Below are 27,477 nucleotides of genomic sequence, written 5' to 3' on the forward strand. Positions count from 1 at the left end.
TGGATACAGTGTTAACCTATGGATCCGTTCACATCTGTCTGTTCAAACAGATCCGTTCCACACGATCCGCTGAATGGACCGCAAGTTTCTTCCTGCAGCAATTTTTCCAGACTGCTGAGCCCAGCGGAACAGAAACGGAAGCTGAAGCACTGCATTGGGGGCAATGACAAAATGGAACGTTCCTTTACACTAGAGAAGAAACAGAAATTGAAAAATCCACTTTGGGTCTGGAGGTCTGGGGGGATGTGGGGAAATGGAGCGGAAGCAGCGGAACAGAAATGGAGTGGCAACAGAGTGAAAACGGATCCAATCAACTGGTGATCAGATCCGTTTTCACAGATCCGTTCTAACGCAAGTGTGAACAGGCCTAGGTGTAAAAGGACCCTAACTGATGTAATAAAAGCACCAGTTTGATGCACCTGATGTGCTAACCCAAATTGGATTCACTATATTGTTTTATTAACTAGGTGCATGAGGAGTGCGGCGGTCAGGATGTATAATGTAAGGTGAGGTGTGAAACTGCGTAAAGTGAACTGTTCTATACAATGTAACAGCTGAAAAACAAATAACTTTCCACTGACACTAATTCACAATTATAAGCTTGAAAGAAGCAACATCTGGTTATTATACATTTTGATAGATCTGTACAGGATGGTAATGAAACAACAATCACTCCCCATCAAAGTAATTAGTTTGAAGCTAAATGATGACCACAGCAATAGTGTGGACACAAGGTGCTTTGACCTCACCCTGCCCCCTCCCATTGCATGTCCCTTGTTTGAGGATTACAGCACAATGGTACACTAGGTGATGAGGAGTGGAATGTTTTTTCTGCTGTGTACACACAATCAGTCAGGATTTTCTGCAGTACAGTGGTTGTAAAATACCATACACCGTCACCAAGACAGAAAAGATAGGACACACACCATACAATCTTGGTTGTTCAATCTTACCACTTTCATGTAGTATAAGAGCTTATCCAAGCAATCATTCAATGTATTTTTAATCTGTTGGCCCTTATACTACATAGATTTGGTAAATCTGTACAACCAAGATTGTATGGTGTGTGTTGAGCATAAGACTGATGGATATCCAACTGATTTTGACTGACTGCGATCTTGCTGCCTTCTCCTTTTGATATCAGATTCAGATCAGATCTTAGCAATCCCATTTAACTTCTCTTGCACCACTGCAACCACATGCATTGTATAAATCCATGTAGTACAGTCTCACTGTCTTACCAGGCTGTCCACAGCCCAAATCCCACACTCCCAGCCACACTGATCTCCCAAAGAATGTCCTCTAGGTAGGCATACACATCCCAGCTTTTCTAGTCAGTTCAATCACTCTGATGAAACCTGCTGCAAATCTATTACCCGCTACATATCCCATCAATTAACTTGGAAATTAGTCAATCAGTTAAAAGAGTGATTGAGTATGCTGGAAAATGTGCAGTCAGGCAGAGGAAGAACAATGTGGGATAGATGGCTGCATATCATTGTTCTGCATCATGCAATACAATGCTAGCAGTTCTATTGATGCTCACTAGATTTCTGCTAAAGTGTACAGTGTGATTAACCACCTAAGGACCAGGGCTTAAACCCCCCTAGTGACCAGGCTTTTTTTTATTAGGCCACTGCAGCTTTAAGGGCTCACTGCAGGGCTGCACAACTCAGAGTTCTCTGTTGGTGGGCTATGATCGCTCCCAGGATGTTTTTTTTTTTAAATAAATATTTCTTTTATAATAAATTTGCCTCTTTTTTTCCCACCCGCCCCTCCCTCCCTCTCCACGCCAGCCAATCACCGTGATGAGCTGTCATAGGCATCAGCCTATGACAGCTGATCACTCCTGAGCCTCTAGCGGGGACAGCCGTGTCACACGGCTGTACCCAGTAGATCGCTGCCGTAAATAGCAGCGCTGTATAGTGTAAATATGGCAGTTTGCCGTTTAACAGTCTCCTAGTGGCGATTGAGGCTGGGAGACTGATGGCGGAGCGGAGCTCTGTCATCCAAGTGGAGATGCACACGCCTAATGTCCTGCAAATCCCTGCCCCAGGATTTTACGCCGATCGGCGTTAGGCAGTCCTGGGGCAGCCACCGCGGTCACGCCCATCGGTGTGATGCGGTTGGCAAGTAGTTACAGAACTGATTACTATCCAACAGAATTCTGTTCAGGGGGGGATCAGTCAACTTGCCACATCGGTCCCCGCGTGCTTAGCTTTACCTAATGAATGTTTCACTGACTAATTTTCATTTGTAACCAATTCCTTTCCCGTGAGATGAGCATCTACATTCCTAAAAACTTCACGTTAGCTCCCAGGGATGTAGATACTTGATTCTATCTGTTTATGAGCAGTGCCCAGCCCCCGGTGTAACACGGCAGTGCACAGATTGGTGAATGGGAACATGTGTTCCCAAAGCCAAAGTGTCTAATGAATGAATGAATGATCATTGCTGCAACAAATAACAGTAATCATTCATTGTAAACAAAACAAACTGTCACTTCCTGCTAGCTTAGAACACTGTAATTCAGCATTATAAGCAGAAGACCGTGTGGGAACATATAGTGGAAAAAAAAATTACATTCAAAATATTACAAAATACATTTCCTTCACCCATAATATGCTTATTAACCCCTTATGCCCTCTCCCCATACCATATAACACCATTATATCCAAAGTGACAGAATTTGAAAGACAATATGCAAATTGTTACTTTAGGGACTTAGCTTCTTAAATATGTATGCCATGATGTTGTATTACTGTTATTTTTGCAAACAAGAGCTTGTAATTATTTATAGAGTACAATTAGAGAACCAAAAACACAAAAAGGAAATAATACATGTTCATTTCCAAATAAAACATTGTCACCATGCATTGTACTAGGGACACAATACAATGTGTGGGCTTTATCAACAGTAACTATAATGGCTGAAAACAGAGAAATAGTGATTTTTTTTATTAATCTCTTTAAATTGCATACAAAATAAAATAATCCTTAACAAAAAAGTATGACCCAAAGCAAGCCTTTTGTGGTGAAATGTTTTCTCTTTTCCTGATATAAATGCTCTCAATGAGCCAGTAATAAAATGGTATTTAAGCTAAGAAAACAAAATACCACAGTACCAATATACTAACCTAAGGCTGCATCTCTCTAAATGAAATATAACGAGACAGGGATTAGTATAAAATAGAGAGGAAGATGATGATGGTAGGAAAAATATCAATCAACATGTAAACTCCTTGCTGTAGTTTTGCTAATGGAACAGAGAGTTTTTCAGCAATTTATACCCTGTATTAAAGCCCAAACGTTCACAAAATGCTGCATGTTCTACGATTGCTATTAGCCTTAATCCCGATCAATCTAGTGGGCTCAACACCCCAGACTTAGATCGCTCAAAAAAGCGATCTAATGGGATCCAGCCCTGACACAGGTTTGGGATAGAAAACAGAGCCTGCCAGATACACACAGAACATGAAACTGAAATTGTTGAGAATGGAAATTACACATCATAGAATGCATCTATGACAACAGTATGTGATAGCATAGGCTGCAGGAGGAAATGTTTACTGACAAGATGTTTTTCAATAGACAAGATGTTTTTCAATAGAATGTTAAAAATAGAAACCTGCTAAATGTTTTGCAGATTCAAAAGTGCTGCAGTGTACAAACAAAAAGCATTTTGAGTTAATTTTTGTCTTAAAGGACTACTGGAGTGAGAGGGATATGGAGGCTGCCATATTTATTTCCTTATAATAATAATAATAATCCTATAAACTAATACCAGTTGCCTGACAGCCATGATGATCTATTTGGCTGCAGTACTGTCTGAATAACACCAGAAACAAGCATGCAGCTAATTTTGTCAGATCTGACAATGTCAGAAACACCTGATCTGCTGCATGCTTGTTCAGGGTCTACGGCTAAAAGTATTAGAGGCGGAGAATCAGCAGGACCAGGCATCTGGTATTGCCTAAAAGAAAATAAATATGGCAGCCTCCATATCCCTCTCAGTTCTCCTTTAAGAGTGATCAAAAAATAGACTGAAAAGAGAAAGACCAGTGACAAGCTGTTCAATGATGTGGAAGACCTGAGAGAACAGGAGACTGAAGTGAAGGATCAGCAGAATCTCCCTTCCTTACATGACATGAACATGAGAGAGAAACAAAGAAAGGGGAGACACAGCACTTTTAGGGTTCTGGTGCACACATATATATTGTGAGTGTGTGGAGATGTTCTAGCTATATAAATATAGGATTAGAAGAAATGTTATTCTAGAAAATCTCTAACAACTCATTAGTTCAGATAGCAAGGCTACATGCTTTCTACAATGAAAAATATTGCTGAGTAAGTAGATTTTGATTCACCTTCCTGAGGTAACCTCAGCTGTATACCGAGCCTCTTCTCCACACCCAGCCCCCCTCACTACTCACTCACTACTACTATGCTGAGATGAGAAAAGGAATTTTGGTGTGAATGTCAGAGGAGGGACCCAGGAGGGGAGGCATGGAAAGATAATAAGAGGGTGGGATGCAGGATTCAGAGGGTCTGGGAAGGGTGGGACAGTGAAATAAAGAGGTGGGATAACATTGGGGAAGGGATATGCTAAGCAATATGGGAGGATTACAAAGAGAATTGGAGAAAGGAGGGAAGGGAAAGAAAAAGTAGAAAGGGGAGGGCTAGAAAGAGGTACAGAGGGGGACGTTTGCCCAAACTAGTTACTCTTCCTGATGTTTAACAAGAGGCTGCGCTGAGTATTACCATACTGGGATTGCCTATAATGAGCAGGAGGAGTGTCACACACTGACACTGGCAGGGCACCTTCGCGTTCCTTCCTATACCCCCGGGGAACTATTTCATGCACCTCCAGCAAGGACAGCACTCCTGCAATCAGCTCCTTCTCTCTCTCGCCTCCAGGTGAAGCTGCTCTGCTCTGGACCAGAGAAAGAATCCATTGACAATCATCCTCGCTTATGCCCTGCAGCTACACTGTGCGTCACCTGTGCGCTTTCTGCTGCCAATCATCCTCTATGAGCTCCGCTGAATGACCGAGAATACACACATTCTGCTCTCACCTGCTGATGCCAATTAATGGAGGAAAACATGGCTTATTCTCTTTAAAACCTGTTATAGTGCAGTTTTAGTGAAAACTGTAAAACGTTCTGTTGAGTGTTGTTGCTGAACGTTCAGTTCCATATTTCTGACAGTTTGTAAATTGTATGTGTTCTGACCATTGCCTACCAGTCTGAAAAAAAAACTTTTATTTTACTTTGGTTTACTGAGTGAATCTTGAGCTTTTTGGTGAGAGACGTTTTTTTTTTCTCATGCCACTAATTCGTGAAATGCTGTCATTTTACACAGAGGGCTACTGAGGTCACTTGCCCTTCTGTGACTGGTATGTAGCCTTGTTCCTCATTGGCACCAGCCAGCATGATGCTGCCATTAGGATGTGCATTTCTTTTGTTAGCTGTCCTCATGTCTATGGACTGCCAAGGCCAGGAGGAGCCAGTTAACCATGACATGGACCTGCCACTACAGTATTATGATGACAATGGTGAGTTACATTCTTTTCTATTGCTTTTTGTGTTTTGCTGGATTTCTCAATGACTTTCATGTGCAACTTCAGGCGATTCTGGAGAGAAACAGAACACACTGTGAGCACTACAAAGAATTTTTGCTTGCAGGCACAAGTAATGCTGCTTTTCAAAGATGAGCAGACAGGACTTGCAGTTACCGGCAGTAAACTATAGTGTATGCTAATTTGTCCACTGCCATCATAGCAAATCAGTAGTTGGATGGCTTTTTAGATCTTCCAAATTTAGGTTTTTAAGATCTTCCAATTTTGCAATTTTTATGGCCAGTGGATTTATGCTCAATTTATACTTGGGTACAAATAAAAATGGCAGCAAATGGAGATATTGTTGTACAGAATATAGGTCAATAATACCAGTGGCAAGTTTTACAATGGGGCCCCCCAAGCACTCTATACATAGCAATTGATACGGCGCACCAAAACCTGCCAATGGCAACTACAGTGTCAGAGGTGCAAGAAGGGAATGGGAAAGAGTTTGTTAATGGTTACTACTATTCAAAGTATCCATAGAAGTGATTATTATGAGCACAGGACCAATAGAGAGCTAATACTGCAGTTGAGGGAGGGCCCTTTGTGGGCCCCGATGTGGTCGCAACCTCTGCAACCCCCATTGCTAGGCCGCTGGTCAATACAATCAACAAAGCTAATCTGTTGTTGCTGGAACTAATCTTAGTTTCACCTAATAGATTGATCTGTCACAGACAAACCTAAACTATACACACAGGCTATGTTCACAGTGGAGTGTTGGGGTGCAGCGTAACAGCTGCATTGTAACGTAGCTTTCTGCACCGCAATGCATCGTTCATAGTGCGGCCAGTACGTTGCAGTACAAAGGTGTGCATACTGCAAAACATGCGCATAACAGTGAAGCATACATTTCATTACATGCTTCATTGTATGCAATGCAACATGGGAATAACATGTTGTGCAACTTTCCCATTTCACTGCATTGCATTCCTGATGTTACAGGGAAGGCAATGCCGACTGTGAACGTAGCCTTAATGAATCCTCACACCACCCCTAGCCTAACCGTAGCATCAGGCTAGCTTTCTAAGTTCAAAAATAAGGGTACATATCTCTTGGCAATCACAATGCAAACATTTCCACTGTCCATGTCAGGGTACATTCACACCATGCATGTGGCATTGCATTATAACCTAAGTTACAACCAGTTGCGATGATCAGGCAATGGTTGCGTTCACATGTTTGCATTGCCACTGTGGTGCAATGGATGCTGCCATAATCAGGGCATTTTCTAGTCTTTTTGCTGCCTGAAGCTTATGAGAATGCACCGCCATCCCCAGGAGCACACTATATATATAATCTTTGCAATTTCACACAGAATGCTTTCCTTGGTCATGCTGGCACACCAATAAGCTGCAGCTTATAAGACCAGAGGGCAGAACATCACATAGGGCGGAGGCGGGGCTAGCAAAGAGCAGTGCATATTTACTGTAATTAAGGTGTGTGCCAGCACACAATGACTCACTTCAGGCAAACTCTGTGGGGGAGATTTATCAATGCATTACCAACATTTTTTTCTTCTTAATCTGTTCTAACCAGCAGGGAGAACAGTTCTGCATGATAATAAGAACCTTCTTAAATCCAAGGTAATAGTGGCAGTTTAGCATGAATTTCTAGAGCTGCACTACAGTTAAGAGAAGTGCAAATCCATCCCTAAACTGGTGCAGATTAAGAAGTGCTTGATAGCAGTTCTACAGCTGTAGAACTGCTGGCTAGACATGATTGCAGAGTTCAGGCTATACATGATTTGTGATGTGCTCCTCCCACCTGCTGAATTCCTCCTCAGAGCCTGCTGCTTTCAATACAGCAGGTTTGTTGGTTACCTCAGCAACAGGAATTCCCCTCTGCACACTGCACTGTCTGAGAGACCTTCCTAACTCCTCCTATTATACAACAGTTTTAGAAGGAATCTGCACTATCTACTGCTGATATCAAATAACAGGATCAGCTATAGTATATGGCAATAACATAATACTGTGTTGCTAATTGGCCCAGGCCTGTAACGTTCCGGCAGGCTCCAAATCTACACAATTTTTCTGTACAGCGGATGCATTTCCCACAGAAGCTGTGCTGTAAATGCATCTGCTCTGGACTCCAACCAGATCATAACATACACACTGCACTGTCTGCTCTGAATGTGCCATTTGTGATTCGGCTCAGTGTGATTCAAGCCAAACATGGGCGTAGCAATCACCCCTTGACACCTGCCATTGCAGGGGGGCCCAGGGGTTTTGGGTGCCCCTCCTCCTTCCTCTCCCCAAACGCGAGTGCAGCCAAATAGCAAAGAAACCTCCCAATTCGCTCACAAAAACCATGTGCAGGAGCATGTGTAATTGTTTCCTGATTCCAGAGGCTGCTTCACATCGGAACACTCTCTGCTGCCATTCACCGGCTCCTGATCACATGGTGAGTTTGGGGACCAGGGGGCCCCCACGCTATCAGTTTTGCAGGGGGGGCCCTATTAAGTCTAGTTACGCCCCTGCAGCCAAAGTGTTAGATATAGTGCACTTCTACATTGGTTCATTGGTTCCCTGCCTAGAGCCTTCGAAAATTGCCTATGGCATTCCATACTTGTGATGTGCTGATTAAAAGCTACAGCCCCGTGGCTCCTTTTACTTACCACAGTGTCTGCAGAGCTCCACATGCTCCGCTGTGTAGGTGGCTGCCCCAGGGTAAACAGCTTGCCATTACTCTCTATGGGATTTTGTGTCCAGTGTCCACCATAGAGTGGCCACCAGGTGAAAAGGGCAGCTGAGCTGCTTAGTTTACCCTGTGGTTGCTGTACAGAGGAAAGGAGATTCTGTTTAGTGCAGTCAGGAGTGCTGTAAGCAATTTTTAAGGAAAAATGAATAAACGTACTGTAATGTTTTTAACTGTACTTTAGTTGTAAAGCTTTAAGCCATTGATTTATTGAAAAGAAAATTGAAGTGAGAGGGATATGGAGGCTACCATATTTTTTTTCTTTTTAAACAATGTAAATTTCCTGGCTGTCCTTCAGATTATCTACCTCTAATAGGTTTAGCCTTAGACCGAGAACAAGCATGCAGATCAGAGGTTTCTGACTGAAGTCTGACTGGATTAGCTGTGTGATTGTTTTAGGTGTGAGATTCTGATGCTACTGCAGCCGGCAATTGGTATGCTTTAAAAGAAAGCAAATATGGCAGCCCCCATATCCCTCTTGCTTCCTTAATGGAAACCAAGCACCACTTTTTTCCCCCACTAATTTCTAAAAGCTATAGGAGCTGCCATGTCCCCCCCCCCCCTCCTTCTAGCTGCCCATTATTTATCCAAGGGGAGGTGTGAAGATAGCATATGTGACATTTGTAAACTCTTTGAAGCACAGTGTCCAAATCTACCTCCCCCTGCTGATTAAAGCTTTTTGTTTGCTCTCTGCTAATGTGTGCAATTACAAATAAATAAATAATTACATCAGTCCTTATCCAGTGTCGGACTGGGAGCTGGAAAATCTAAAGAAATCCACTTGCTGGCCAAGCAGCAGTAATCAGGTGTTGCTGCTCAAAGTGAAGACTTGCTACAGGTTTCTATTGGGAGTGATAACACAGGGTTACTGCTGCTTGGCCAGCAAGTGTATTTCCACCTCCCAGTCCGACACTACCCATATCTGCCTGAAACCTCTGTGGTCGAGCAGGTCTCGGAAGTAGGCTAATAAGACCCTCTGCTAAACTTTTAAATGTAAAAAGAAGAGGTAAAATTTAAGTTTTTTTTTTATTCATGAGCCATATTGTTGGCATGCATATTAAATGTGCTCTTATACCCTGGGTGCTAAAAATGGTGCTTGGTTCAATTTAAAAGTTATCTAATGTAATACTCAGTAATGCCTGAAGCTCTAGAGCTTTGATGATATGTTCCTGCTACAGTACTGTCATCATTGTTTGGGATGGACTCTGTGTAAACCTGGCCAAGAGTTGAACAGTTTTCCAACAGCTATGTTATGTGAGGGTGTGCACAAATATATTGTAATTTGAATAGATCTTTTATGTAAGTCCTCATGGAGATGCTTAGAAAGCTGGCCATACATGATACAATCATCATGATAGTCTAGTCACCTCTATGCACTATAAGGGCCAGCAGATTGAGAATACTTGTTCTCATACTATGCGTATATTTGGCCTAGTGCCCCTCTCAGCTCTACCCTGCACACAGATTTTCAAGCATTCAGGGCCAAAATGTACAATCACATTCACAAACTCCTATGTACCAGCAAGCTAAGAGGAGGGTCATAGACAAACTTTTTAGCCTTGTCTACACGCTTATGTAGATATCTTGCCACTACGTGCCTTGTCACTGTCACTGGCCTGAATTGAAATTCTGCAAAATAGGGCTGGTTCACACGGGCATCTGACCGGCTTTCTGTGGTGTCGTGTTTGGTGCCATTGCGGCGGCTACGCGTTCGGGCTTTCAGCAGCCTTCACATAGCTTTCGAATGCGGTCGGCGTTTTTCTTCCCCTAGGGGAACATTACCCATGGCGGTTAACTGCCCTAGGACGCATGTAGCGTCCAGGGTTGCCTTGAATGCCAGGGAAATTCGGGACCCGAACGCTGCGTTCGCGTAAACGCCAGTAAAAGCCTGGTACAAACGCTCCCATTCACTTGAATGGGAGCGTTTAACCCCAAGTCCCGAATGCTGGCTGTAAATGCTCCGCAGACGGCCGTCTGAACCAGCCCTAACTTTTATGTAACCTTTTATTGTATTTAGAAAGCGCCAACATATTACGCAGCGATGCACAGTTTGACACATGGTTGCAAACACACAATATTTATGGTAGTACACATAGGCAGATACAGTTCTGTAAATACTCAATCACGCAAGAATGTATTCAGAATAAGCTATTCCTGTCTATTGGAAGATTACTCTTTGAGTCTTTTAAAGTTGGCAATATTATTTTAAACGTCCTAACTATACAGATATGGTAAGAATAGATAAGATTGGATCATTGTTAAGGTGTCCATTAAAGATACAAATTTTTTATCAGATGCGATCGTTCGACTAATTTTTAACAAATGAAAGTAATCAGAAGGTAATTGTTCCCATAAACAGGTTGATTAGGGCATTTTCTCTCTTCAGATACGATCGTAAAATTCAACTTGTGAATTGATGGAATTTTCAGTTCCAATCGTCCAAAGAATCGTTTCACATTGATTTTCACCGTTTTCTGTTTTCAATTGTAAATATTGTGTCAAAAGATCGCATCTGATGAAAATATTGTAATGTTAATGGGTACCTTCAGACTGGACAAATATTGCATGATATTATGACAAATTGTGTAGCCAGCATTGTCGTGAGCAGCTGATCTTTTAAGCATGACCTTTAGTAGCAAGTAGTATTATAAGGGCCAACAGACTAAAGGTGGCCACACACCATACCATTTTTTAAATATCTGTTCAATTTAAGAATTGCAATCAATTTTTCTAACTGATTGTAACATTTCACAAATATGACCAATGTACCACACACCTATGTTCAATTTTTCCCCAATTATGATAAAAATGATTGGAAACTCTGATAAAATTGCTAGGTTGTGTATATTAATAAATTGACAATCTAACAAAAAAGATTGAAGAAAAATATCTGGCATTCCGGATCGATAAAAATCGAAGAAAACAGAAAATCCGATCGTATTTTTCAGTCGAATGAAAAAAAAGCTTTCGATTTTTTCGGGAGATCCGATCGTTTTTATCGAATTACTGTAAAATCGGATCATTTTATTGTATCGTGTGTGGCCAACTTAAGGATAGCCATTCATTGGTCGATGTGACCAACAGATAGACCCCTCTCAGATCATAATCTGATAAGAGAGCCAGTCTGATCGAATCCTTCCAGACACTATACTCAGATTTTCAATACAAATTTATAAAAAGATTTGTGGCGTTGGGAACTGTCTGCAGGGCCCCCAGGTCTCCCCATCTAATTCCCTCCCCCAGATTGTGCAAAGAGTAGGCAGCGGAGCTTATACTGTCACTAGACAAACGCTATATGCCTGCCGAACACTAGAGGCCCAGTAACACATATCGCGATAACTCATTTAGTCATATTGGACATGCTTAGTTGTAAAGGGATTGGGATATTTGATTGGACAAGAGTTAAGGTGGCCATAGACCTGACAATTATGGGCAGATTTGACAAAGATACAAATTTATCTCTAATTGAATATGATTAGAGATAAACTTGTCTCTTGGTTTAAGCTGCCCATAAACTACTGGCCGATTCCCTTCCGATTTCAGCATGAAACCTCCAGGGAATCAGCTGAGCCCGCCGCATCCGCACAGTCACTGCCCCAATGCATAAATGTAAATTCGCCCCCCCCCCCCCTTAGTGTGCGCATTTATACATTACCTGTCCGGTAGCAGCCTTCCATCCGGGGACAGTGCCTCTTGCTGGGCAGCCGCATACACGCGTACATGCTAGCGGCACATAGCGTCCGATGTCAGACACTATGTGCATTGCGTGCGTGTATGCAGAACCCTGCGAGATGGACTGTCACCACGTGGAGGCTGACACTGGACAGGTAATGTATAAATGCACACACGGGGTACATTTATACATTGCGGTGGCAGCGGCGAGGGTTTCGTTGTTTCGTTCCGAAATCTGCTGCCCTACTGCCGCACACCCGACCAATCAACTCCGGCCCGAAATCTTGCGGCATGCGCGATCGACAGTGTGACAATTTCCGTCCCGAAATTGGTCGTTTTGTCGGTCGGGCATGCACTTGGCAGCACCGATTTTTATCCAATTAGATTATAATAATAATCGAATTGGATGGTCGATCGTCCGCCAAGTCGTCTGATGTATGGCCACATTTAGAGGATGTTCTGGGTAAGCTATCTTGAGATGGAGTGAAGAGGCACAGATGTGTGTGGCAGATATAAGCTAATGCATACCTCACAACTTTTGGAGTCAGCAAAGAGGTGCACTAAGACCCACCCCGGCTACACATTTAACAATTCCCCATTTTTTATGTGGGTCCCCCCCCACATACAGTTCCCTGGTGTCCAGTGGCCCCCCTTCCCTCCCTTTTACAGTTCCCTGGTGTCTAGTAGTTCCCCCCTCCCACTCCTATACAGTTCCCTGGTGTCTGCTGGTCCCTGTTTCCACCCCTATAAAGCTCTCAGGTGTCTAGTGGTTCCCGATCCGTAATATTACTTCCATGGTGCTTAGTGCTTCCCCCATTGCTCCGGGCACTAGAGCAAGAGGTGAGCAGTGAGAGCAGGACACACACTGACTGCGAAGGTGAGAGAAGCACTGCTACCGCTACGCATATACTCTGCATATATATTGGTCTGAGGGAGCACAGGACAGGTGGCCCGCATCGAGGCATGGGTATGACTAATGTGAAGCACACAGGTATGTGTATACTGCATGTGACAAAACAAGTTCAAGATAGGCTGTCAGGGGCAAGACAACGGGGTTTGCATGCAAAACAAGTACAAAAGTGGAGCAATGTTTTGCACAAGCTTTATATACCACTTTTGTTCTAGTTTTTCATGCAACTGTTTTTATAAATATGGTCCAAGCAACTTATTTTTCTACTGAGTGAGCTTCAACCCAGTCTTCCCAGAACACACGGTTTGCTAATTTCCAGGACACTTTCTTAGTCAGGCAAATAGAGGTGCACTGCTTGCAGCAAAATGGAACAGATCCCATGTTAATCAATGGGATCCGTTCACATCAGTCCGTTTGAAATGGATCTGCTCAGTCTGTTCCACGAAATGGAATGCAAATATAGGGCGCCTGTGATAATTCCAGATCGACTGATACATTGCATTGAACGAGCGGTAACGTAACGGAAGACACATATGGAAAACAGATGCCCTATGTAAAAACAGTTGATGGATCCGTTTTTACCTGGATCAGTTTTTAATCTTTGCAGTGTGAACCGAGCCTTAGGCCCCCGTTCACACTGCAATCGTTTCCAGCTGCGTTTTGGGAACGCATGCAGGAGGCCAACACGCATGACATCAGACAATGCGGTCCGGTAACGCATGCTGCACGCATTTTTTACAGAAACGCATGGCTGACCCATTCACTGCAGTGAATGAGATCAGCCACGCAACGCATACAAACGCGGATGGCATGCGTTCGTATGCGTTGCGTTCCGAACGCATGGCTGTCCGCGTTTGTAATGTGAACCGAGCCTTATGGCCCATACTCATGAGGGACAAAAGTGGCCTGTCGCCAGCACACGTGAGCGTGTGCGCGACAGGCCGGCAACAGCTCGTCGCCAGCTCCCTCCGTGTACACACGCGGAAGAGGGATCAGCTGAGCGACAGAAGCTGTCGCCGATGCTCCTCCCCCGCCGCCGGAAGCTCCGTGTTGTGGATAGAGGTTGCTGTGGCTAGTCTGCATACTCACGCGGATTAGCGACAGTTGCGGCGGAGTTGCGGCGGCAACTGTCGCCAGGCGATTGAGCGGTTCAAACGCCTGGCGACATCAGCGACGTGCGACAGTTCGGGGTGCGCACCCGTGCAACGCCGCATACTCACGGGTGACCTGTCGCCGCAACACGCGCGCGCCGCGTGTTGCGGCGACAATTGTAGCTCGTGAGCATGGGCCATTACACACGAAGCACGGATGTCTGCAGTTGCATGGAGACAAGCAACAGTTGAAAGTCTCCAGCAACGACAGTTGTATACAAGCAACGATTGTATACACGCGGCAACAACCTGTCTGCAGCATAGCGGAAACTGTTGCTCAGCAACTTCTGTCGCAGGTTCAATGAACTGTCGGACTCACAAGAGTTGCTAGAGACTAGCATACACACGACCGCACCGACTTGAGACTAGGGACGGTTGCTGCAACAGCTGTTGTCGGCGATTGGACAAGTCAATCGCCTGGGGACAGCTCTGATTAGCAACAGTTCCTTGCGTGCGCCTCATACACACGGAGGACCTGTTGCCGCAACATGCGCGCGCCATGTGTTTCCAGCAACAGTTGTAGCCCGTGTGTATGGACCTTTACTCTTTCCATTGAAATATTGCCTAGATGGACAGCTTTTTCAAAAACACACACTAGAAGTTTTACTGTTGTGTTAGTACTTAGCCAGGCTAGAACAGACTTGTTAGTAAATATCTGTAGACCGAAGAACCTCCATTTCCGTCTTCTTTTGATCAAAGACGTGTAGCATTGAGTGAGATGAACGGCAAGACTTTGGTGTTATACAAACACGTGTAGCCTCATTCAGCCCACGGCTCTCTCTAATTGCTTGTCCCCAAATCCCCTCTCTGTGCATTCCACATAAAACAAACACAAACAGATCGTGCGGAAAAAGAAAACTAAGTGACTAATCAAGAAGAGGGATAAAGAATGATGTGTATCAGGAATGTCTACATTACTGCTTTAGCTGTTCCTATGGGCAGAGAAGGTATTGTGAGCAACCAATGTGTAGAAGGAAGCAATTATAAAGTCTATACAGAACTGCAACTCCCTATTGGCTCATATAAGGATAATAACTTAGACAAAAAGGCTTCAAGCCACAAATACAGCAACAATCAGTAAGTATGAAGCAGCTGTGTAATTCTGTGGCTCATTCACATTCCTTCCAATTTCCTTGAAATAAGTGCAAAATCCTTAAACTAGACCTGTGGTCAAAATAGGAAGTATTTACATCTCTTTCTGTCTCTCTCTCTAGTGGATATAATAAGTGTACACACCCCTGTTAAATTGCCCGGTTTTCATGATGTAAGAATATGAGACAACAATAAGGCAGCCTTCACACTTATCCCTGAGATTTCTGGTGGCGTTTTTCAGTGTTTTTTTTGTTTGCATTTTTTAGATCCTTTTTTTGTTTGTGTTTTTTTTTTTTTGCATGAGATTTTTCAGAATGACATTTTACCATGAATATCAATGAAGTTGATTATATGAGGATGTATTCAATTACCTTTAAAATCAGATGCAATTTTTCTCACAAAAAATAGATTTACCTTACATTACATGCATCGCATGTCCATTTTGAAAAGAGCAAACATGCCAGCTGATGTTTTTTGCAAAAAAAAAAAAAGTTTGCATAAAAGAAATCGCATGATTAAAGTAGTGTTGTGGCTTCAAGTTTTGATTTTAACTTTCTCTCCTCTTCTGATGATAATTATTATTTAGTATTTATATAGCACTGTACAGAGTATGTAGTCATGTCACTAACTCTCCCTCAGCTCACAATGTAGTCCCTACCATATATGTCCATTGCAATTTAGGGGGAAGCCAATTAACTAATCTGTATGTTTTTGGGATGTGGGAGGAAAATGAAGTGCAGACACGGGAAGAACATACAAATTCAGCACAGATACGGTAGTGCTTTGGCTGGGGTTCGAACTGGTGCTGCAAGGTGCTATTCACTATGCCACTGTGCTGCCCAGCCAGACTTCTTGCCCTGGCTCATAATTCCATACACAGCCTCAAATAAAATATTTCTTATTAATGTAAAAACAAAAAGTTATATTAATAATTTAAAAAAATACATGATATAACAACAACATAGCATTTCTGCTACTACTACAATGTTGCCAAATCCTCTCTGAAATGAGAAAGGCTAAGGACAAATGAATGGATTATCTACCAAAAAGTGCTCAGCTGAGAGGTAGGGTTGTCTGTTTCTCTTTAGTTATGTTACACAGCGAATGTGTGTAATCATGTGGTATTGGTACCACCAGGAGACCTGACTATCTCGGATGGAGGCCAAGCCCCCTCCCATCATGAACTTTACAGCTCTGACTCATCCCTCACAGCTGTGTGTGACTGAGCCAGGAGTATACCAAGCTATGATGTGGGGAGAGGCTAGCGGCGGTTTTCTGTACATTTAATGATGTATTGCTAGATACCTGCACAGCAACGCTCATTGCTAGAGACCAGCTGCATTTCACTTTCTGCCAGAGATCTTTGTTAGGATTTTATGTAAGACCTGTGGGAAAATTTCATGTCTGAAACATGCACATGGCCTTATGGTAATACTAATTTTCCTTTCATTATAGTGGGCCTGCTGCTGTAACAAATGAACACTTAACATTTTCCCTTTGTGATCCTTAAAGGTGGCAAATGCCTCACTGGTATCATACTGGAGAAGCCAAACATTAGATTTTATGCATGCTTGGACATATAACACAGACATTCACAAGGCAGTTATTCCATTCTATAAACTCTCTTGGCTTGTGATGTTAGTTGATTTTTTTTTATTTGTAGCACATATTTTTATAATAAAAAGGAATAAATTCAGTATAGAAAATGGAAACCATTTGTTAGACTTGTTTAGCACTATCCTGTCCTGGACTATCCTGGACTGGGCAGCCTTTCATAATATAACTGGCTCTGCAAACTTGCTTTAGATTTAAAAAGAAACAAAACATCCACTGCTCCAAAGTGAAAATAGTCTGTAACCATAAAAGGAAACCATGCATACCTAGATCCACTATACAGCAGTACATGCATACAAATTAGGGGGACATTATCAAGCAGGAGAAAAAATAGCATAAAACAATTATTATTTACTGGATTTATATTATATTAATATTACGCTGCAACTGGATAATAAATAAGGTTACAGACAATGATAATAGAATTGACAATATCCTGTGACGTTCTCTAATGTGCCATTTCTGAATTTGTAGTCAACATTGTCCAGTTTGATAATTTATGGGATGTTAATTAGTTAAAGTAAAATATGTCACCCCCAGTATTGCTGATTACTATTACATAGTGCTAATCTTTTCACTGATCACTGTTTAAATTTCACATATTTCTTGTAGTTATTGATCTTCTGGAAGCTCTGAATGTCACCCGTTCTGTCAAAGGAGTAACCAAATCTAAAGGACGTGATCCTGGTTCACCAGCCTGGAAGTTCCGACCACGTGTCCCTTACCTAACACTTCCTTGGGACTATTCAGTTTATCTTTTATCCAGTACTCAGGGCTCAATCGGTCTACATTTTGTAGCTAAACAGGCCAAGAACAACCAAGGAACATTACTGGTGTTTTTATCTCCAGCTGCTATGAAGAGGGATGGTCATCCTCTTTTACGTCTTGTTTCTGATACACAGGCAGACCAGTTGCGTTTGGAGTACCGTACCCCTCAGACCATGGAACCAGCCTCTCTGGTGCTCCCGGGTGGTTCACCATTTTCAGGCTCTAAATGGACCCGGCTTGCACTGAATATAGACATTCACAAGGTGACTCTCTTCCTGGATTGTGAAGAACCAGTGATGTTTGGAAAGGAAGGAGAAGATGAGTTATTAAGCCTTATTCTTCCTCTGGATCTTGAGATTAGTTTTGCAAGTACCCCAGGAAACAAAGAGAGTAAATTTCTGGTAAGGCTATGCAATTATTATTTTGCCTTGAACTTCTCTTAGACTTCTGCCACAATTGTAATTGTTCCTCACTTTTAAAGACCAGGGCCCATATGCAATTAACTTTTTCTCCTGAGTTTTTCTCCCAGTAGATAATTTTTCATCTTCTCTTTATAATACCTTTTAAGATTTTTTTTCAATTGAAAAAGTATCAAAAAGTAGGTGAAAAGGTACTGTCAAAATGATTCTAAGCATTTTCTTGCTCGCTAGGGTAAACCCATTGGCTATCATTCATAAAAGTGTGGTCAGTAACAAAAATCTGTGCAGGAAAATACCGCTTTCGGTATTTTAGACTTCTGGGTGGTCATCATAAAAATGTTGCAAGTTGCGATACAAGTGCGGTGATTTCCTGAAAAAGGCTGGCGGTAGGCTGGCGGTAGGCTTGCGGAAACAGAGAAGCTGCCTGAGTCCCTCCGTGCGCTGCTCTATCTGCTGCTGCTTGGGAGGTCTGTCTCCATTCACCCCACACGCATGCTTATCGCTACTTCCAAGGGAGCGGTATTCCCCGTCCGCATACCGCTTGGGTTAATCTTTATGAATTGACATTTTGTTAAATTTTTTAAGATAATCACCGCACAAGGCAGTAATTTATCGCTCTGCTCGGGAATGTCAGCTTTTCATGCAGAAACAGCCTTTATGAATACACATTTTGCTAAGTGGTCGGTAAAGTAATCTGTTTTCAGCATTTCTGCATGCGGAAATGCTTTATGAATGATAGCCAAAGTCTGCTAGGGTAGAGACATTTTATTGACAAGGTATGAAAATATCACCTAGGACAAAACTCATGAGAAAAAGTTGATTGCATGTGAGCCCAGGTCTATGAGGTTTTTTTTTCTATTACCTTGTAGGCATACAGCTTTTTTTAATCATTGTAGTGAATCCTTGATGTCCCTCGCTTCACCAGACATTTCCTGAGACACAAATTCCAGAGTTGTTGGCTCTTCTCACACAACTCACTACTTTGGGGGTGGCCAAACTTTTTAGGCCAAAGGCCATATCACTGTTCTTGAGAGTGCTAGGGGGCAGAACTAGCAAAATGAAACAGAATTGTTGATGCTTTCTGTTGTCACTATGCCTGTGACATTTTGCCAAAACATTTTGAAGGGAAATATCCCATATACTGTGTGCAGTTAGCACAGTGGCAGCTGCTAATCAGTGGCTGTTAATGCTGCTGGCTCCTGCTTGTGGCACCGCAGCCATGGCCTGTGGGCCGCATGAATTAACAACTGTAGAAAGCATTGGGGACCACCAGAAATGACTTGACGGGCCGCATTTGGCCCCTGAGCCAGGCTTTGGACATGCCTGCTCTACTTGTTCGGAGTAGTTTGAACCTCCCACCATCTGAGCCTATTGTTGTTAAATGCTACAGCTCAGTGCAATTTTTCATTGCAGAAACCTTGTTTGATAACCTTTTTCCACTTTCCTTACAAAGTGGTCAGCTCTTTAACTGAGATATGTGCCTGAAATGGGGCTTTAAACATCTGCCCAGAATCCTTGTATTGACTGATATGAATGAGCTAATGAGAATGAGCATTTCTAGTACAATGGAGGTTTGATTAGTGGAGACATTGTGACTTGTTCTTCCACAAGCATTATATACTCATAATTCATAGAGATGTGATTTTTTTTCTTTAAATATAAGTCTGAATTTTCTAGAGAGGTATGTTCAGTGCACTTATAATGTATGGAAAGTTATTCAAATACAAAATCTTGGTGTTTGCGTAAGCATTCATGGACCATTTCTGAACACAGAATCATGGTGATATTTAAGCTAATAGGAAACAGGATCAGGAGTAGAATTAACCTTAGATTACAGAATAGGGGATGTCTCAGGAGGATGCAAGTATGAAGTTATGCCTATACACCTCCTTTTTTCCTCTACCAAGCCTCATATTTCCTAATTGCCCTTCTGTTTGATGGTCAGTCACTCTTTTTGGATCAATTCCCACGTCCCTCTTGGTTCCTCTTTTGGTCCTCTTTACACAGACTTACATCTACATAAATTAATGTTTTATTAAACCACTGCACGTTTATACACTATGTGAAAACTGTAAATTATTACACTGTTTATTTCAGAGTGCAGTGTGTTTTTGTAGTATTCTTTTGTAACAATTACAGCATCTATGGAAGAATGAAAAAGTGACTTTTGCATATGAACTCTACCAGGGCATAAATGGAGCCATGATGGAGGTTAATTATTTGTCTGTAATTGAGTATTTTATCACTGAAAGGTGTCCATCACTGTTATTATTACTATTATGTATTTATATATTTATACTGACATCTTTCACATAGTACATTCATGAGTTTATAGTCATGTAACTAACTGTGCCTCAAAGGAGCTTACAATCTATCCCATACAATAGCTATAGTCTAAATCCAGTTTTTGTAGGGGAACCACTTAATTTTTCAATATGTTTTTCGGTAAATAAATGCTTCAATTTCCTCCCAAAATTAATCTCTTCTGCACAAACAAGTTTTTATCCGAGGTGCTGATAATTTATACATGGTATATAATTCTGAGATGCAAACCAGAAACAAATAAGTTCTGATAATTGGCCTTGTCATTGAAAATACATTGACAATGTAAGATGGGGCTATCTAGCCCTAGTCCTGGAGAAATGAAAGAAATGAAAGAAGTGAAAACATACCTATTGGATACTCTGGAAACCACACACACACACACACACACACACACGCACCACACACAAACACACACACGCCCCACACACACACACGCACCACACACACAACACACGCACCACACACACGCACCACACACAAACACACACATGCACCACACACACACACGCACCACACACAACACACGCACCACACACTCACACACACACGCACACACACAGTATTTTCCCAGCTATCTCTCCCCTTCCGAATTACTAAATTAAGCCCCAGGGATGTCCCGTATCATTCCTACTTTTTGCTGGCAGTGGCACCCATCTCTGTATCAATCCAATCAAATGCAGACATCACTGGATACTCAACACATGCAAAAAGTTTAAAATAAGTCTATACGCAGATGACATTTTGCTGTTTCTGACCAAGCCACTAATTCCTTTCACATACTTAAGATCTTTCATGAGTTTTCTGAGACATCTGGGTCAAAAGTCAACCTAACAAAATTAGAAGCCCTCTCCATTATTAATCGTTACAGACTCAGTAATTATTCGTATTCAGAACTTGTTTCCCACTTATGGACCAGAGCAGTTTTGACAGTTTAGCTATGTCCTTATTTAATCGGAAATAACTTTATCCCTACTTATGACACAGAAATGAAATACATATTGTTTTTTTCAAGACAAACTATGCTTTCATTGTATGCCATTTTTTCCCTCAAACAATTTTGTTTTCTATGAATTTTAATGGGAAAAAGAGGAAATAAATAGAAAAAACACATTATTTCTCAGTTTTACAAATTCCAGTTAAAAATAAAAAGTGCTACTGTAGATAAAAAACACACATTTTTGGCTATTCTTACCGCTTATCACAAAACTTAGATTATGTTCCTGTCACAATTTATGGTAAAGATATTAGATACTGAAATAATGCTACAGAGTGTATTTTTCACTATGAACTGAGAAAATAAAAGTATTTTTAACCTCCCTGGCGTTATGATTTATTGCGGCACACGGCCGCGGGAGGGTTTTTTTTGCCTAATTTTTTTTTAAATATGTAGCTAGTCTAGCGCTAGCTACATGCTTCCCCCTCCCTGCGGCGTCCGCCCGTATGCTTCGATCGCCGCCGGCTCATAATCCCAACAGGAAATCCCGTTCTGAACGGGATTTCCTGTATGGGCTTCCTCGTCGCCATGGCGACGACCGCGATGACGTCTTTGACGTCGTGACGTCAGGGGATGTCCCGATCCACCCCATAGCGCAGCCTGGCGGTGATTGGCCAGGCTGCGCAAGGGGTCTGCGGGGGGGCCCTCTTTCGCGGCGGGTAGCGGCGGATCGGCGGCGAGTGGCAGCGATCGCAACAAACACGCAGCTAGCAAAGTGCTCGCTGCATGTTTGAAAAAAAAAATTATGCAAATCGGCCCAGCAGGGCCTGAGCAATCTTTCGCGGCGGCATAGCCCAAGCTCAGCTCGGGATTACCGCCAAGGAGGTTAATGGTAAAAATCAACCAATTAGTGCTGCATTAGATAGTGCCAGAAATGTGCACAGGAGCAAGCCCAATCCTGCACAGCACTGCTTCTGCTACAAGACGTATATCTACTGACTCGTGGCTTAGATGAAGTCACAGAGGACGTAGATATACTGTAGTGGTGGATAAAGTGGTTAATATAGCTGAAGGAATATTTAGGGATTTATCTGCCTAGAATCTTTGATTACCCAGCACTACTCATGAAACTCAAAATATTAATGAACACGTGGAAATCCTATAGGATTAGGAAACCTAACAGTACTACATTCAACTATATTACTGAAGTCATAATACCTCCCAGTACATGTACTGTAGCCCTAATTGTCCCAGTATGTGAAATGCAACTAAATAATTCTCTATTATTTATAGTGCATGCAGGCAGAATGCTCCCTAGTGCTCCCAGTTAGTTAAGTGCAGCAATAATTATTCCTTAGTACATATAGAGCAGCAATCAAGCAATCCATTATGTAATGTGCATCCATAATATCCTGCATTGTTTCAGATGCAGCCCTAGTGCTGCCGTTGCAATGCAGAGGTCATCAGAGAAGTGTAGAGCGTATGGTATACTTACCAACCTTCCTTAGCAGGCTCTTTTCTGTCTCATGTACTCCTCCTTCTCCCATCAATCAACATATGCTGGCAAAGAGAGATGAATGCAAGAAGTGTACTGGAAGCCTGCTTTTGGAGCCCAGTAAGTATATTGGATAGCCAGACTTTTCTACCAACCTATGCATTGATTTTGGGAGGAGAATGGGCCAAAGAGCAACCAGGGTCTTGGTACTGAAAACTGACTAGGGGGTCCTTAAGGGCAATTTCCAAGTTTGGGGTTCACTGCAGGCCAAAGCTGTAGTGAATTCATAAAGCTGTATATCAGCAACAGTTTGAGTTTCACAGATGGCTATTTAAGGTGGCCATACACTTATAGATCTGCAGCAGATTCGACCATCAGATAGATTTCGGTCAGATGCCTGCCAAGTTGAATCTGACAGGAATCTGAGGTGTGCCACAATATAGAAAAATATTTCCAATAGACTTCAGGATTAAATCTACTGGAAATCTATTGGGAATCGATCTAAATGCATTATTGAATCATTAGATCCAATGCAACTCTATGGGCCATCGACCTAGATTTTCCATCCTGTCAGATAGATCAAATCCATCAATCGGCTGATTCAATAGAATCGATTTTTGATCGATTTATTGATTCTTTAGATTTGATTAATCGATGGCTGAAATCGACCAGTGTATGGGCCCCTTTACAATTCAGATAGATCAAATGATAGTGCAGGAGACAGTTTACAGAAGATACTCACTTGGGAGTTAATTTAGGAGAAGAAACCATCATTTGGGTTTTAGCTATTTGGTCAGTATCTTACTGCATGAGACAGAACCAGTGGTAATGTTTCACAAGTTCATATAAACATATTACGTTAAACATATCTGCAAATACAAAACATAAACCAATATGCTCATTCTAAGTACAATGGAGGATTCAGGTATGCCCATGACTTCCGAATATAAGTTACAATAAAGTCTGGTGCTAGAATTTACACTGAAACTTTAAATATTTATAGATAAATTGTTTCAGTACTGTCAAAACTTTAATGAAATAATTGAATATTATTGAAAACTGTTGTAATTAAATGATCTTTCTTAACGTGTCCATTTAAAGGGAACCTAAACTGAGAGGGATATGGATGTTTCCTTTTTAAAAATACCAGTTGCCTGCAGCTGAATAGTGTGGCTAGCTTTCTCTGGTATTACTGCGTAATAATTTCAGTGTAAACTTACCTAAATGTAGTATTTCAAAGGATAGTCAACTGCCTGCGTTCATATTATATTTATAGCAGTACAGATGTACAATATTCCCTGATTTCTGCTATTACCATCCACCTACAGTTCAATGATTACCATGTGGTTATATGATTTAGCAGAGACAAGTGTTTCATTGATATGGCTAGAGGAGGTAGCACAATAATAAGCACAGATTAGTCTAATGACAGCCTCTACACAGGACCAAAGAGAATCTTTATATCGTATGATAGTTTATGCATTGGTTTTACAGATATTTGCTCTTTACATTTTTCGAGCACAAAGCAGAAGAAGGCTTGTGCTGTGGAAGTTTGCCAGTTTCAGTAACTGAGATAGCATTGCCACACACAGATATGCCAGGCATTGTAATTTTCTGATTAACATCTTCAGTCAATGTTACTGAACAGTTTGTGGAATCTCATGAGAAAGTAAGCTCTTTGCGGAAATAATTATCTCCTCTTCCTCAAGGGCTACTGGCAGACAGCTGAAATCTCTCCAACTGGATTTTCCCGCAGACCATGGCACTGTGAAAATCGATCAGGTGAGCAACCTATTACCGGTAATTTATTACTTAATTGTGTGTTTACTAATAACACTTTTAAATGGTTAGAACATTTTACAAGAAATATCATTAGTGACTTGCAATGGTTTGGAAAGTGTGCATCCTGCAGTACTATAATGTTCTGTTCAGAATTGGTAAGGGTATGGCAGATTGGACTCTGATGTAAGGACCCAGAGAACATGACCTAGACTTAAACATTCTTCATAACTTGGAGGGCTGTAGCCTATTCACAGCAAATTGTTCTGTTTTGTTTCATAAATGTTATAAGTAGAGTTGGGCCGAACGGTTCGCCGGCGAACGTGGTTCGCGCGAACTTAGGTGGTTCGCGTGCGGGTACCGCACGCGAACGTTTTGCGGAAGAAGTTCGGTTCGCCCCATAATACACCTGAGGGTCAACTTTGACCCTCTACATCACAGTCAGCAGGCCCAGTGTAGCCAATTAGGCTACACTAGCCCCTGGAGCCCCACCCCCCTTATATAAGGCAGGCAGCGGCGGCCATTACGGCCACTCGTGTGCCTGCATTAGTGAGAGTAGGGCGAGCTGCTGCAGTCTCTCATATAGGGAAAGATTAGTTAGGCTTAACTTCTTCCTGGCTGCATACCTGTTCTGTTCAGTGAGCCCTCAGCCCACTGCATACCTGTACTGTGATCCTGCCACTGCATACCTGTTCAGTGATCCTGCCACTGCATACCTGTTCTGTGAACCCACCCACCACCACTGCATACCTGTTCAGTAATCCTGCCACTGCATACCTGTTCTGTGAACCCACCCACCACTGCATACCTGTTCAGTGATCCTGCTGCCACTGCATACCTGTTCTGTGAACCCACCCACCACTGCATACCTGTTCAGTGATCCTGCCACTGCATACTTGTTCTGTGAACCCACCCACCACCACTGCATACCTGTTCAGTGATCCTGCCACTGCATACCTGTTCTGTGAACCCACCACTGCATACCTGTTCTGTGAACCCACCTACCACTGCATACCTGTTCAGTGATCCTGCTGCCACTGCATACCTGTTCTGTGAACCCGCCACTGCATACCTGTTCTGTTCAGTGGACCCGCCACTGTATACCTGTTTAGTGAACCCGCCACTGCATACCTGTTCTGTTCAGTGGAGTTTGGTGTGTCAGTGTGAAGCAGTACCTTAATTACACTACCTGATTGATGTATACACATGCAAGATGTTTTAAAGCACTTTAGGCCTGTCATTTAGCATTCAATGTGATTTCTGCCCTTAAAACGCTGCTTTTCGTCAAATCCAGATTTTTCCTGGGGACTTTTGGCGTGTATCCCACTCCGCCATGCCCCCCTCCAGGTGTTAGACCCCTTGAAACATCTTTTCCATCACTTTTGTGGCCAGCATAATTATTTTTTTTTTTCAAAGTTCGCATCCCCATTGAAGTCTATTGCGGTTCGCGAACTTTAACGCGAACCGAACCTTCCGCGGAAGTTCGCGAACCCGGTTCGCGAACCTAAAATCGGAGGTTCGGCCCAACTCTAGTTATAAGACATATCTGTGCTTTTCATAAATGTTATAAGACATCTAGAGATGAGCGTAATGACCTAATTACGATTTTGCGAAATTTCGCGTAATTAGTGTAATTACGATTATGGCCGTAAGTACATAATCGTAATGAAGAAGGATTTTGCGAAATTTCGCGTAAGCGTAATTTTCGCGTAATTTTCGTATTACAGTTGTATCATGCCGTAATTTCGCATTAAACGCTACCGTAATTTCGCGTTAAACTTAAACCGTAACGCTCCGTATAATATAAAAAAGCCGCCGACTTTAAGGGTTAATAGCAAAGCCCCCTTAAATGCTAAGAGCCTCAAATTTGGAGAATATATTAAGGAGATCAGGAGGAATAAGAGGAAATTTTTTTTTTTCAAAAAGACCTTATAGTTTTTGAGAAAATCGATGTTAAAGTTTCAAAGGAAAAATGTAAACATTTAAAAACCCGCCGACTTTAACGGTTAATAGCAAAGCCTGCTTAAAGTTTAGGAACACCAAATTCCCAGGGTATATTAAGGGGATCAGTGGGAATAAGAGGAAAATTTTTTTTTTCAAAAAGACCTTATAGTTTTTGAGAAAATCGATTTTTAAGTTTCAAGGGCGAAAATGTCTTTTAAATGCGGAAAATGTCAGTTTTTTTTGCACAGGTAACAATAGTGTATTATTTTCATAGATTCCCCCAAGTGGGAAGAGTTTTACTTACTTCGTTCTGAGTGTGGGAAATATAAAAAAAAAACGACGTGGGGTCCCCCCTCCCAGACCTCTTTAACCCCTTGTCCCCCATGCAGGCTGGGATAGCCAGAATGCGGAGCACCGGCCGCGTGGGGCTCCGCACCCTGACTATACCAGCCCGCATGGTCCATGGATTGGGGGGTCTCGGAAGGGGAGGGGCAGCCAAGCTTTCCCCTCCCCCTCCGAGCCCTTGTCCAATCCAAGGACAAGGGGCTCTTCTCCACCTCCGATGGGCGGTGGAGGTGGAGGCCGCGATTTCCTGGGGGGGGAGGTTCATGGTGGAATCTGGGAGTCCCCTTTAAAAAGGGGTCCCCCAGATGCCCACCCCCCCTCCCAGGAGAAATGAGTATAGAGGTACTTGTACCCCATACCCATTTCCTTTAAGAGTTAAAGTAAATAAACACACAGACACTTAGAAAAAGTATTTTAATTGAACAAAAAACATAACCACGAAAAAAGTCCTTTAATATTCTTAATTAACCATTAATACTTACCTGTCCCTTTAAATAAATGATCCCTCGCAATATCCTCGGAAATGTCCTGCATGGGGGACAAGGGGTTAAAGAGGTCTGGGAGGGGGGACCCCACGTCGTTTTTTTTTTATATTTCCCACACTCAGAACGAAGTAAGTAAAACTCTTCCCACTTGGGGGAATCTATGAAAATAATACACTATTGTTACTTGTGCAAAAAAAACTGACATTTTCCGCATTTAAAAGACATTT

At 42.3% G+C, this 27,477-nt stretch overlaps 1 protein-coding gene across 1 annotated transcript in view; it reads left to right on the top strand.

Annotated features, from left to right (window-relative positions):
- The first annotated feature begins 5,353 nt into the window (after positions 1 to 5,353).
- Positions 5,354 to 27,477, top strand: part of KCP (kielin cysteine rich BMP regulator) — a 135,991-nt gene continuing 113,867 nt past the window's right edge. The window contains exons 1-3 of the mRNA XM_068275934.1: positions 5,354 to 5,554; positions 17,369 to 17,925; positions 24,407 to 24,479. Coding sequence (XP_068132035.1) covers positions 5,431 to 5,554; positions 17,369 to 17,925; positions 24,407 to 24,479 — 754 coding nt within the window. The 5' untranslated portion in view covers positions 5,354 to 5,430. The remainder of the gene's footprint in view (positions 5,555 to 17,368; positions 17,926 to 24,406; positions 24,480 to 27,477) is intronic.

The sequence above is a fragment of the Hyperolius riggenbachi genome, chromosome 3, assembly GCF_040937935.1.
Source record: "Hyperolius riggenbachi isolate aHypRig1 chromosome 3, aHypRig1.pri, whole genome shotgun sequence".
NCBI lineage: Eukaryota > Metazoa > Chordata > Amphibia > Anura > Hyperoliidae > Hyperolius > Hyperolius riggenbachi.